Genomic DNA, 13,663 nt, shown 5'->3' with positions numbered 1-13,663 from the left:
TTCCGCCACGGGGTCTTCTCAAGGCGCGGCTCTCCCCGCGGTGCATGACGGGAGTTGTAGTGCTTTGGGGAGCTACTGCGAGCTCCGTACCCTTGCCGCCCGGTTCGCAAGGCCCGCTGGGAAGGGAGAACTCGGCGGCCGGCGCTCCGGCCGCCATTTTGAAGTGCGGACCCTTCCGGACGCCGCGCTCTGGCGAAGCGGTGTGGAGGCTTCTGAGGGAACATGGGTGAGAAGGCGATGGGAGTCGGGTGTTTCCGCGTGTCCGAGCCGCAGCCTCCCGGGCTCCAGGCGGTGGATCGGGACTGTCTTGTCTTTCGGGTATAAGGTGCCACAGGACCCTTCGTTGCTTGTCTTTCGGGTAGCGCTCCGGACCAGGGGCTGACGGTGTCACGCCCTCCCGGCCGCGACTCCCGCCCTTCCTCGGCCGGGGGTGGAGGCAACAACCGCGTGTCCGGGCAAGGGACCCGAGAGCGACGCGGGGGACACCCACCGGAGCTGGTGGCCAGGGCTGAGGCCGGGCACTGTCCTGCTCTGATGGGAGCCGCTGGTTTCTGCGGCCGCGCCTGGGCTGGCCCCAGGGGCCGCTTCTTTCATCGGCCCTGCCCCGGCGCGTGCTCTCTGCCTTGTCCCCCGCCCTCGGGCTTGGATGGGCCTCACCCCCTGTTACAAATCCTTTCTTGGCCAGTTTGAAGGACACCCTCTTCGTTAGGCTCGGGGCGTTGCAAGCCTCGGGAGTGTAGCACCCGTGTCCCTCTTCACTTCACTTCCCTCGTCTCTCCGTTGTTTACTTTCTAGAGGCACGTGTCCTGACCCAAGGGTTCTGGCGGACTTCACAGAGTTTGGATTAGAAGCTGTGTTTCAGAAACCTCTTGAGTCAAACCCATGTAACACTACAGATTCACGGGACTGCTCTGGGAAAATCACTACCTGATGATAACAAGAACTCCTATGGCACCTTATAAACTAACAGATATTTTGGGGCGTAAGTTTTCAAGACTCGCGCATCTGACAAAGCGGGTCCTTGCCCAGCAAAGTTTATGCACCAAAAATCTGTTAGTCTATAAGGTGCTACAGGACTTATTGCTGTTCTCGAAGATACAGGTTAGCGTGGCTACCTCTCTGATACATTGCTTGATAGTAGGTTTAGAAACTCCAGTTAGGGGTCATTCTGCCGGGAGCCATTAGTCAGTTTGTCTGTTTTAAAGATGCGTGCAGTGTTATAGCTTTGACTCCAGTATGCTGGAGAGCCAAGTGGGTGAGGCAATATCTCTGATTGGATTAGAGGTGAACGAGATCTTTGTGCAGCGTGAAAGCTTGCTGTTTTCGTCAACAGAAGTTTGTCTGGTTAAAGAGGTTGCCTCACCAATCTTGTCTTTCTGTCTCAGGATGTATTATCTAATTGTCAGGATGCAACAGATGCATAAAACAGCTGGGTTCCCCTGGGGAGTGAAGGTTACAAAGTAAACAGTTTAGCAGAAAAATGGAAGCATGCTAGTGGCCTCAACACATTAATTAGAAAAAACCTGGGCAAAAAGTAACAGAGAGGGAGCTATGTAGTCCACATACTATCAAAACAAAAAGCAGTCAAGTAGCACTTTAAAGACTAGCAAAATAATTTATCAGGTGAGCTTTCGTGGGACAGACCCACTTCTTCAGACCATAGCCATACTAGAACAGGCCTGTCCCATGAAAGCTGACCTAATAAATTACTTTGTTAGTCTTTAAAGTGCTACTTGACTGCTTTTTGTTCTGGGCAAAAGGTTTTTACACTTGAGAAACTTTGGCTTAATTGTTGGTGGAGAGACTTCTGCATATGAGCACTTATCAAGGTGCCTTCAGTTTCCTCTTTGGGTGCTTATTAACTTGTCAGATGGATACCATATCTTTAATTGTGTGACAAAGATACTACCTTATTCAACAGATCTCCTTATTGTTTAATGTTTGATTATTTTAGTAATAAATATTAGCGTTGTTTTTAATTTGTCTCTGTTTGCAGCTAAGAAATAGGGGTAGGATTTTAATTGTTTTTGCACATCATTAGAAATTGTAGCCAAGTTTCAAAAACAACAAGAGGTCCTCTGGCACCTTACAGGCTAACAAATATTTTGGAGCATTTGCTCACAAAAGCTAAGACCCACTTCCGAAGGATCTTGTCTTTAAGGTGCCACAGGACTTCTTGTTGTTGTTGAAGATACAGCCTTAACGTGGCTACCCCTCTGACCTAAGTTTCAGTCATTTACATTAGTTTAAAATTATTGCAGACAGTGGGTTAGAATAGATATCATAGACTTAATTTGGTTTCTGCAAAACAGTTGTTTAATGTTGATGTGCCGAAGGACAGGGCTCAGGTTGATACTTGGGTCCAAGGTTGTTTGTGAGGTAGGTATTTAAGAGAAACATACCATGAAAGCTCACCTAATAAATTATTTTGCTCGTCTTTAAAGTGCTACTTGACTGCTTTTTGTTTTGATAGTGTATAGACTAGCATGGCTCCCTCTCTGTTACTATTCATACCTGTGAACAGAGTGCAATTAGCATGTTTAGGCAGTCACTTCTCACATTTAAAATACCTCACTTGAAGTTCATTTAGCTTGTTGCCTCAGAGAGAGGCAGTCTTGTATGTGTGTTTAGAAAATGGTATGTGATGATGTGAACTTCAGATTTCATTTTGAAGGTGACTTGCAGCATAGTGTTAACGTGTTTTCCATCCCACCTTCCTCATATGGCTGGCAGCTTTGTTTTGCAGTAACTGAACCTTTTAAGGGCACTTCATGGTTAAGTCTTTGCAATAATCTAAGACAGAATTTACAAAATAGAGCTGTTTAGTCACTATATTTGGTATTTTAGCAGTGTTCAAAATAGGCTAGGCTCTGGCCACAAACACAGGAAGACACAGTTCTACCCCAAATATTCATAATCCAAGAAAAGGCATTGATGCCCCAAAATCTAGATTTTTTTGGGGAGGCGTAAACATCCCATTATTTGTTGTAGACACCATGGCGAGCCCAGGAAAAGATAATTACAGAATGAAAAGTTACAAGAACAATGCACTTAATCCTCAAGAAATGCGCAGACGAAGAGAAGAGGATGGAATCCAGCTTCGAAAACAAAAAAGGGAAGAACAAGTAAGTTCCCAACCACTAAATGTAATAAACTTGGTTGTCACCTGAGAGCTAAGATGGTTTAACTAGTAAGCGTGAGGTTACCAGTACATTTCTTGGTTATCTGGCCCTTTGCTGGTGAACTGCAGTGTCAGCTGGCTGTGAAGTGGTCAGGCATCAGGCTGCCCTGGTAGACCAAACAGCAGGCCGTGAGTTTGAATGGTTAATTGTTAAAATATTTCTAGTGAGAGTCTTATATTCATAGAAGATTTTTTTCAATATTCATATCAATGGACTGATTTTTCAGTAATTATTTGTTTAGTTTCTAGAGAAAAGACACTAACACATTTTAACATATTTTGGAGCATGAGCTTCCATGGCCAAAGACCTGCTTTGTCAGATCTCCAAAATATCTGTTAATCTATAAGGTGCCCGAGAACTTCTTGTTGTTTTTGAAGATACAGACTAACTCAGCTATCCCCAATACTTAATGTGCTTTTTGTTTATGCTTTAAAAAGAATTAGGAACAGTCTGCTAAAGCTTAAATATTTCAGTCAGGTTGATGTATCTCTAGTATATAAACACATATAGGAAGGTAATAGTAAAGTAGCTGCAACGAAGGGTAAAGTAGCTGTTTATGTTTGTTCAAGTGGTAATGGGAAGTATATGTCAGCTTGAAAATTAATTTTTTCACTTTCTCATTGAATATCATTAAAACAATGTGTATGAATTTTTGTCAGTTACTTGGTAATTAAAGTAATTTAGCTAATATGTAGTTGCTATATATAAAGAGAGCACAACATTGTGAAACTTTTGGGGTAAGAAGGTCAAGGAAAGGCTTTAGTAAGCTAGTGTGACAATCACCATTAGATCAGTTTGGTTACTTTAAAATATCTTTGAATACCCAAAACTATTTTGAAATTAGTTTAAATTATATAAATTCTCCTTTTTAAAAACAGTTTTGAATTATAAAGGATAAAATGGAAATGGTCAAGAAAGGAAAGTTTCTTCTAAATTAATAAACAGCTGATTTCCAAGATGAATCCTCCAAGTCAGTGATGTGTTAAGTGTATGTGTGGTTGGGTTTGAAGGGGAGTGAAATTTCGTAAGGGAGGTGCAGTGTGATCAGCTGCTGGGTCTCAGGCTCATCCATCTCATTAAACATTTTTAAATATGTTACTGTTTTCATGTATGTGTATTTGCATTTATGTACCGATTAATAAAGTTTTTAGATTCTATGTACTTATTTTCTTACACATGCTGAAAGTGTTTTGGGTTTTTTTATTTCAAATGACCATAACCGGAATTTCCATTAGTATGGATTATGTTAGGTTGAGGGGCCCTGCTAAGTTCCATGATGAAGAGCAGGGCCTGACGTAAAAAGTTTGCTCTCACCTGCTCTGAGTTACATTAGCTCTTTCTGGGTTACAAATACTGCAGAGGTTTTTCTTTGTTTTTAAGATTCTTAGTTGCATGAGTGATGGCGGAGGGGAGGACAGTACAGTAAAACCTCGAAATGTGCAATTTTAAGTTGTGCTTAACTCGCATTAATGCAAGTTAAGTACAGCTCAAAATCCCGCTTCCCCTCCGGCCCTGGATCAAACTCCCCCAGCCCTGCTCACCACTGCGTGTGGCTCCAGCTAAACACATGCCCTTCCCCTCCCCTCCCCCCACCCCGGTTCAAACCTGCCATGCACAGCCCTGGTTCAACCCCCCGATCCTGGTTCAATCCCCCCTCCCCCTGCTGGCTCACGCCTCACAGGCGGCTCCAGCTCAACACCCTCCTGCCTCTATTCAGACCCTTCACGGCCTGGCTCACCACCCGAGCTCAGCTCCCACTCATCGCCCCCATGCTCAGCTCAACTCCACTCCCTGCCTCCTCACCTGTGATCTACCTTGAGTATTTCAGACTTTCAGATTACTGCTTTTCAAAACTAACTTACTTGAGACATAAAAAAATCTGTATTAGTTCATTAGTTCATGATATGCTTTGCATATCTAGGCCATACATTTAAAAAAAGCCCGAAACAATGTAAACTTTACCTTTTTTTTTCCCTTTGTTTAGTTATTTAAACGCAGAAATGTTTCTCTCTTGGGAAATGAAGAGTCTATGGTAGAGAGCCCTATCCAGGATCCTGATGTCAGCTCTACTGTACCTATTCCAGAAGTAAGTAATGCATAAACCCATTTAAAGTATTTTTACAAATGTACTTAAAACTCCAGATGATACCATGTTTACAATTTTAGGACGAAGTCATCACAGCAGATATGGTGCAGATGATTTTTTCAGATGATCCTGATCAGCAACTCACAGCCACACAAAAGTTTAGGAAACTGCTTTCTAAAGGTAAATTATTGTTATATGCTGCTTATTCTATGTTTACATTACACTGAATTTATGACTAACATTTGTAGCTGGAATTTTTAACTTTAAAGAAAGCAGATCTAGGTGGAGCTTCTAGCTGTGTTTGAATTAGTTAAATGGTCACATTCATTTAGACATCAGGGCTAAACACAGGAAGATTCATTACGGTAATGTTAATTTTTTCAGGCAAAGCAACAAAAACATGGACATTTTAATTAAAGGGAGTTAGGACAGTGATTCAGCTACTAATATTAAAATAAATTTGCAGTTTGTTGTTTAGAATTGTGGCTGATACCAGTAATGACCTCTATCTCTTATGCTGATTTGTTCTTTGATGGTGGAACTTGTTCTGTGTAATTGGATCTTTAGTAAAAGTGAGTCAAATATTATATTATATTGTAATAATTAGGTATGTGAAAGAAACCCAGACAACTGATGTTATTTTGCAGCCATGTTAGATGTGTATACGTAATTATTAAAAAGTTATTAAAATATGCCTATTACTAGTTTGGCATTCTCCTGATGTATTTTTCCTGTTACTATCCAAATTAAAGTATTCAGTCTTGGATATATTTTTGTAAAAATACCTTTTTTGTAGTACAAATTAACAATTTTATAGTTACAAATTACAGCTGGATTTTTGGATACCACAGTTTTTTGTATAGTAGTCAATACATTTTAAAATCTATAAAGGTTTGGAAGTTTTTGACACAATGTATAATTGAGGCCCAGAATTCAATAAGATTTTAAAAAAGGCTAGACATTTACACTGCTTTATAAGAACAGTTATAGTTGCATTATATAAGTATCATTAAAACTAAGTTTGGGATGGATCTTAATTGTCATGCTTTAGGGTAGTGGTCCTCAAACTTTTCAGAGCCATGCCCCACCTTCCCCTCGTCCACAGTTGTGACCCCTTCACCTGCGCTCCCCACCCCGGGGTTGGGAATTTGGCCAACACTGAGGCATGGAGGCAGGTCAGGGCTGGGTGCAGAGCTGATGCTGCAAAGGAGTAGCAGTGGGGAGCAGGCATTGTCTGAGATACATTAATCCTGATTTTGGGGCTGAGAAGAGTCAAACCTTCGGGGAGGGGGTGTCAAGTTTTGGGCCTGAGAGGGGTGAAGTCTGGGGGCAGAGCAGGTTTTGGCTGAGAGAGGTTAAACCTGGGGGTTGCGGGGCAGATTTGGGGCTTTTTTGTGTTTGACCCTCAGAACATGTAAAAAATTGCCGTGTGTCCCCCCCACCCAGTGAAGAAAGGTTGGCCACCGGTGGACTAGATGGATCAGTGATCTGATCTGGCAAGGCAATTTCTCTCTCCTAATTACATATTTAACTACTTAAAACAAGTGTAAATTACAAAGACACAATTTAAAGTCTAGTCATTTTTAAAAGATCAGATTTCATGCAGTTTTATGTGCTACACCTGCATATTTTGCTAGGTAGTTTTTGTGGTTTTATGAACGTTTTTATGTATTTTAAAATGTTTCTCATTTTCTTTTGTGTGAAAGTATCACACACAATAGGATGCGAGGGTGAGATCCACAAAGACACTTAGGCTAGTCTAGGTAGATCCCCCCAACAGAAGTCTGTCACTTTGGGAGCCTTCTGCTGACATTCTAGTCTTCCTCATTCCACGAGGAAGAAGGGATGTGTCAGCATAGGGAGTTTTCCCCAACATTTTGCCCTGTGTGAATGGGCCACATGTAGGGAAAGCCTCTCCAAACAGAACTGTTAGCAGGAAATACGGCAGTGCGTTGCACAGTTTCCATATCTTTTGCTGACAATTCTTGGCAGTCTAGACATAGCCTTATGCTACTAAGTCTGAGATCTAAGTTCCTACATCTCATTTTTAGGCTCCTCTGTAATTGGCGTAACTCTCTCAATCCTGTGGATGCCTAAATTCGCTTAGCACTTAACTTCTACTCTGGAAATTTATTGTATTACCTGTGCTCGGGCCTGGCTGCCTTCCTCTTGACACATTACTGCAGGCTGTGTACACAGTAAGGTTCTTTATGTGCTATATCAGTGCAGTAGGACTATATCTATGTGCTTGTCAATAGAATAGGTAACAGAAAAGCAAAGTGTAGCTATTGAAGAACTGTAGTTTCACATTTGACCTGAGTAGACTAAATTGAATTTAGATCTTGATATAAGTGATAAGTATGAAACGTGACTACGAAGAGTGAATTGCTTGTTAGTACATCTTCAGGATCACAATAAGTTTCTTATTAAAGAATTGGTCTAAGTAATAGAAATAAAGAAAACATGGTGAATTGGGCACCAAATATAAAAATGTGTGGGGATACACATCTCATAGGACTGGAAGGGACCTTGGGAGGTTATTGTGTCCAGTCCCCTGCCCTTTTAGCAGGACGAAGCACCATCCGTCTCTCTCTCTCTCTCTCTCTCACACACACTTTTTTTTTTTTTTTTAAATCTATTTGCCCCAGACCTGTAAATGGCCTCCACAAGAATTGAACTGACAGTTCTGGGTTGAGCAAGCCAGTGCTCATACCACTGAGCTATCCCTTCCCCTGGTGCAGGTGCAGTAAATGATTGATTAGAAATGCTTAGTTCAGTACGAAGGCAACAGTATAGCTACGTGAGAGGAGAGCGAGCTTGAAGAATTCAGCATGTCTTAAACTGGTTGAGCTGACTTTAGCTAATATCCAGTAACCCACAATGACATGGCTTGTTCATGTATAAAAAGTTGGTAGTCTAGCTGGTCTTTGTCAGTTTTTTCCATACTATTTTAGTCATCCTATGATGGGAATTTGTCTCCATAGCCTGAAATTGTAAGCATTTTAGCTAATTCTTAGAACTATTTGTTGCTTGATATAGAATATGGATGTATATGCTTGAACCTCTTTAACCCGACAATCCTGGAAAATAGGGTAGGCCAGGTTATAGAATTTTCCAAGCCATGGAGGGGACCATGGGATCTTGGCATGACAAGAATGGGGTAGGGTGTGGCGCTTACCTGATGGCACTTAATTTCTAGGGGCACATGTGGCTTCATGCCACCACCTCTGTGGGACTGGTGTGGTGAAAGCCTCCAGACCATTGCTGCACTGCTATTCTCCCAGCTGGGGGATGGGAGAGGATTGGCAGGCAGCATGCAGAGCCTCTGCCTTCTCATGTCAGACTCCAAACCGCAGGTGTTCCAGGGATGGGGATAGGCGGAATATGGAGGTTCTAGTGTAGTTATATTTTGGATTAAACACATGCCAAGTAGCCCTTGGGGCTAATAAATGAATGCTTGTATAGAAACTGAATAGTGGTAAACCTTCATAAACTTGGGAAATTTATTTCCAACAGCTAGGTGGGAAATTTAATGCAGCTTAGTTTTTCTGCAGTAACTTGCCATGTAGATATTCTTATTCTGTACTGACCATCATTGTGCTATTGAAGTTAATCTTCTTCAAACAAATTACTGCAAGTTCGTTCTTCTGTGCAAAAAAGTCCTAAAATGATGAATTAGGGAACTAACTATAGTTGAGGTTACACTTACGGCAGGGATGTCCTGAGAACTGTTCTTGGTAATCTATATTATGTTTATGGGATAATTTAATATGTTTATTTTCATTAGTGTCAATAACTTTTTTTCCCCTCTAGAGCCTAATCCTCCTATAGATGATGTAATACAGAAACAAGGAGTTGTGCAGAGGTTTGTGAAATTTCTAGAGAGGAGTGATAATTGCACCCTACAAGTGAGTGAATTCCACCCTATAAGTGAAATGATATTGACTTAGCTTTGGGAATGGGAGAGAAAAATCATAAAACGATTGGTTTTTTTTTTTGAATTGGTTTTACTAATATGTGGCCATCAGGGTCCAGTTGCGTGAGATGCCAGCTTATTACCAGTTACTAGAAATTCTCACTTGGCACTCAAGAGACTTACATGCTGTTCCTGTTATCAAACACAGCTTCTGTGTGAATGGCATTCTGTTCAAGAGAGCACATGCTAGAATATCTGGGGTACTGATGCAGCTGTGTAAGCAAGCTGACCCAGTGTCTGATCTCACAGTCCAATTTGAAAATGATTTTGTGGCAATTACCTTCATTCACAAATCATGTAAAACAAAATAAAAAAAAAAAGGTAAATCAAAATGTTTCTGTTTGGCCCCTCCAGAAAAATCTTTGTGACACTTTCAACAAATAATAAAATCCACCTCCTTTTATCCAGTACTTTTTGTTCACACTGCAAAATTGTCGACTTAAGTTTGGTTGACCTACCACCATCACAGTAATTAAATCCACTCTTCTGTTGGTCGTATGTGTTGCACATTGACTTAAATGGGATTTGGGGGGCACTGTGCTTAGGCTGTGAAAGATAGGAATGGATAATGTAAGAAGTGTGCTATCGGTGAGAATGCTCTGTTGACCTAACTATATTGGCCTTAGTCAGGAATGGGCAAAATAAGGCTCCCCAGAGTCTTGGATTTGGCCTGCCACCATCCCATGGCCCAGCAAGAGCCTCAGGCAGGCTCCCTGCATTTTGCTTAAATGGCTTGGCTGCCAGTGTCATGTGCATCTGTGCGGGTGCATGCTGGAGGTGGGGTTGGGGATTTGCATACTGCCTCTGCCCCCAGCACAATCTCACAGCACCTGTTGGCTAGAAAGTGCCTCCCAAGCAAAGCTTGCACCTGGTGCCTCACCCCCGTTCTACACCCGCAGGCTTTGACCCAGATCACAAACCAAACCTCTGCACTTCTGTCCCAGTTTCACAGTGCCCTCCCATGCTCTGAACCCACTGCAACACCTCTCTTCCAGGTCAGAATACTGTCCTGCACCCATATCCCCTCCATAAGATGCCGTATGTTGACCTAATTCCACAGTATAGATCAGGACTAAAGCTTTGTCGAACCAAGAAAATAGTACCAGAATTAGCTTTTCAGCTAAACATGGTTTAAACTGAAATTAGCTCATCTACACATGGAATTGTTACTGATTTAGCTCCATCTACTCCAGCATAAGACTGTCCAGGCATAGCCTTAATGAATGTGTAGACAAGTCCCAGTAATGTAATCATGCTAACAACTTACTTTACTAAGATGTGTAAGAGGCGCTAGATTATTTGGTTAAGGCCAGAGACTTACTTTCTTTCTTGTAAAAGCATAGTAGTGGCAAGATTTCAAAGAAATAAAATCTAATTGAATAATAAACTGATTAAAATTCCAAGTACATAAAATCTGATGTTTAACATGTTTTTGCTTTCCCATTAATGACTTCTGTTTATCTTTCTCCTTCAACAGTTTGAAGCAGCTTGGGCTTTGACAAATATAGCATCTGGAACTTTTCTACACACAAAAGTAGTAATTGAGACTGGTGCTGTTCCAGTTTTTATTAAGTTGCTTAATTCAGAGCATGAAGATGTACAGGAACAGGTAAATATTTGTGGGTTTTTAATGTCTATGTAACTGTGCTGTATAGTTTAAAAAATAGTAATGTTTTCCTTTGTGTGTAGTGTGAAAAATGGTAGAATGGTAGACTCTTATCTTATGATTAAAATAAATGAGGGAATCTAAAGCATGGCAATAAAGGAAATAAAATAATTTAACCCCTAAGAGATCCGTATGTTTGAGTTACCACATGGTCTTGTTTCATCTTCATTTCTTCTCTTCCACCTCAAGTGCATCTTGCTAGCAGGTGTTGAAGTGGCAGTTCGGATCAGGGACTTTGATTTGTTTGTAAGATCCCTAGTTTATTTTGGAGTAAATGATAAATTATGAGCAATAATAGTTCCTTATCTATCAAATAATTTATAATGTCACTGTTTTGAGATAGCTTGTTTGCAGCTGAATTGCTTAGCCAAAGGGGACTTCATCCTTATTGCATGCAGTTAGAGATCTGAAATCTGCTGGTACCCACTTTATATCCAGGGATGTGGATATCTACACACCGTTTTTTGGGCTGCGAAGCTGATGTGGATTCAGAATTTTTATCACCGGAGGGCTCTACAGATGGGCTGTGTCTGCACTAGAGAGTTTTGTCAACAGAAGGGGCCTTTTGTCAACATAACTCAGGGACAGAAAGAAAGCAGCAGAGTAGCACTTTAAAGACTAACAAAATAATTTATTAGGTGAGTTTTCGTGGGACAGGCCCACTTCTTCAGACCATTGACATACCAGAACAGATGAGTCTGGTGAGTCTGTCCCATGAAAGCTCACCTAATAAATTATTTTGTTAGTCTTTAAAGTGCTACTGTACTGCTTTTTTGTTTTAATAACTCAAGGAGCGTATACATACTTAAAGCATTATGTTGATGGTCTTGACAGAACTCTGCATTTGCCTCAACAGTATTATCCCTCAAAAAGCTGAGGCATAACAATCTGTCAACAGAGAAGACTTCACGTTGCAGGGCAGCCCTTTGCAGAGCTGCCATTCCACTTTTTGGCACCAGAGGGCAACGCAGTCTGACAGTTCTCTGTCGACAGAGGTTCTTTCGTGATTTCCCTGTTGACGGATGCTTCTAGTGTAGCCATAGCCATAGAGAATAGATTTAATTGAAGAAAATAATTTTTCTGGTGGAAGCATATTTATTCATGTTATAAAATACTATTCATCACAGATATAGGTTGTACCTCTTAAATCCTGTACTCTCTTGTCCAGCAACCAGACCATGGGTTTTCCAGGACCAGAGAGTACCAGGGCTAGGCTGACATTCACAGAGTAGCGTGGAGCCCTTGCTTGCCCCCGCAGCAGCATGGGGCTGGGGACTGGAGCCCTGTGGCAGCTCCAGGGGACCTGGGCAGGGGGGTGGAGTCCTGGGGAAGCAGGAGGCTGGGCCAGAAGTACTGCACTTCCCCAGTCCCACAAATTTTCTTCTTGTTTGGGACCTGTCAAGTCCCAACCATGCCAGACCAGGGAGATGCAGCGTGATTAATTCAGTTTTATATTTTTTGATATATGGCCATTATAATGTTTGACTAAAAAACTAGCAAGCTCTAAGTACAAGAAGTCCTGTAGCATCTTAAAGAGTAATGAATTTATTAGGTCATGAGCTTTCGTGAATAATACGTACTTGTGTCATCTGAAAAAGTGTGTCTTACCCACAAAAACTCATGACCTAATAAATTTGTTACCCTTTAAGATTCTATAGGACTGCTTGTTGTTTCTGAAACTGCACACTGACACAGATGATTAAAATCATGAGGTTTTTTTTGACGCCATCATAGGAATCTGTCATGGGAGGAAAAACAAGGTATAGTCTATGCTATAAAAGTATTTTAGATAAACTTTTATTGTGTGTATATTGGCTTATGTTTGCATTTTGCTTTTTAAAGGCAGTGTGGGCTCTTGGTAATATTGCTGGTGACAACGCAGAATGCAGAGACTTTGTATTAAATTGTGAAATACTCCCACCGCTATTGGAGTAAGTCTTTAAGCTAATATTTTAAGTAAAACATACAGTTCTAAAGAATGTACACTGTACACTACAAGTTGTGTGTATGTAGATATTTGAAAAAATCTTTACTTTGCTTTTTTTACTTTCTTTAAGAAACATGTGAATGTAGATTGCAGTTTTCCTCTTTACTAGGTTTTAGACCAATAAAATACAAGGCCTGTATCTGTTCTAACACTTGGAATACCTAGGCTTAATTTGTTTGGATTCTTTAATTGATTTACAGATGACATGGTATGGTATTGCCACCCTTACTTCTGCGCTGCTGCTAGTGGCACTCTCTTCAGAGCTGGGTACCAAGCCATCATCTGCCACTCTCTGGCTGTGCATTTCTGAAGGCACTCAAGAAGTAAGGATGGCAGTACCACAGTCCCCCTAAAATAACCTTGTGATCCCTTGACCTTCCACCCATCCCCTGCAGGTCCCTTTTGGATTATGTCCTTCAGTTTAAGATAGACTGGTCTCCTCTGTGAAACCTGATGGTTATAGGGTAAAAGCACCCGCAAGACCAGATTTCATGGTCCGTCATGTGTTTTTCTTAAATATTAGTCATGTAAATATCACAATAATTATGACTTGTGAACTACTGCTTCTCAGTAGAGATCGCCTAATGCCACTCCTGAAGTTTTTTCTATATATACATTTGATATAGAGGACCCCTGGGTTACAGAGCTATTTAAGGATAGCTGTTATGCTTTAAATTTGTACTCTGTTAATCCAAATACTCTCTAAAACTGTAGAGTAGCTCCATGTATTTGTTAAAATATATGACTTCTGCACTTTGCAAATAAT

The 13,663-nt window shown here is 41.2% G+C and overlaps 1 protein-coding gene across 3 annotated transcripts in view; it reads left to right on the top strand.

The window, feature by feature from the left end:
- Window positions 1–86: 86 nt before the first annotated feature.
- Window positions 87–13,663, top strand: part of KPNA5 (karyopherin subunit alpha 5) — a 32,843-nt gene continuing 19,266 nt past the window's right edge. Inside the window, exons 1-8 of one of the 3 annotated variants that reach the window (XM_074990690.1) lie at window positions 132–226; window positions 796–1,101; window positions 2,992–3,125; window positions 5,167–5,268; window positions 5,349–5,448; window positions 9,082–9,176; window positions 10,722–10,853; window positions 12,753–12,841. In XM_074990690.1, the coding sequence (XP_074846791.1) occupies window positions 2,997–3,125; window positions 5,167–5,268; window positions 5,349–5,448; window positions 9,082–9,176; window positions 10,722–10,853; window positions 12,753–12,841 (647 nt within the window). In that variant the 5' untranslated portion in view covers window positions 132–226; window positions 796–1,101; window positions 2,992–2,996. Of the gene's footprint in view, window positions 227–253; window positions 326–795; window positions 1,102–2,991; window positions 3,126–5,166; window positions 5,269–5,348; window positions 5,449–9,081; window positions 9,177–10,721; window positions 10,854–12,752; window positions 12,842–13,663 lie in introns of those variants that run through there. The other 2 variants (XM_074990689.1, XM_074990691.1) reach the window with 2 other exon arrangements.

This window comes from Carettochelys insculpta, chromosome 3 (assembly GCF_033958435.1).
Source record: "Carettochelys insculpta isolate YL-2023 chromosome 3, ASM3395843v1, whole genome shotgun sequence".
Taxonomy (NCBI): Eukaryota; Metazoa; Chordata; order Testudines; family Carettochelyidae; genus Carettochelys; species Carettochelys insculpta.
The sequence above is the reverse complement of the archived record's forward strand: the minus strand, read 5'-3'. Positions and strand labels throughout refer to the sequence as shown.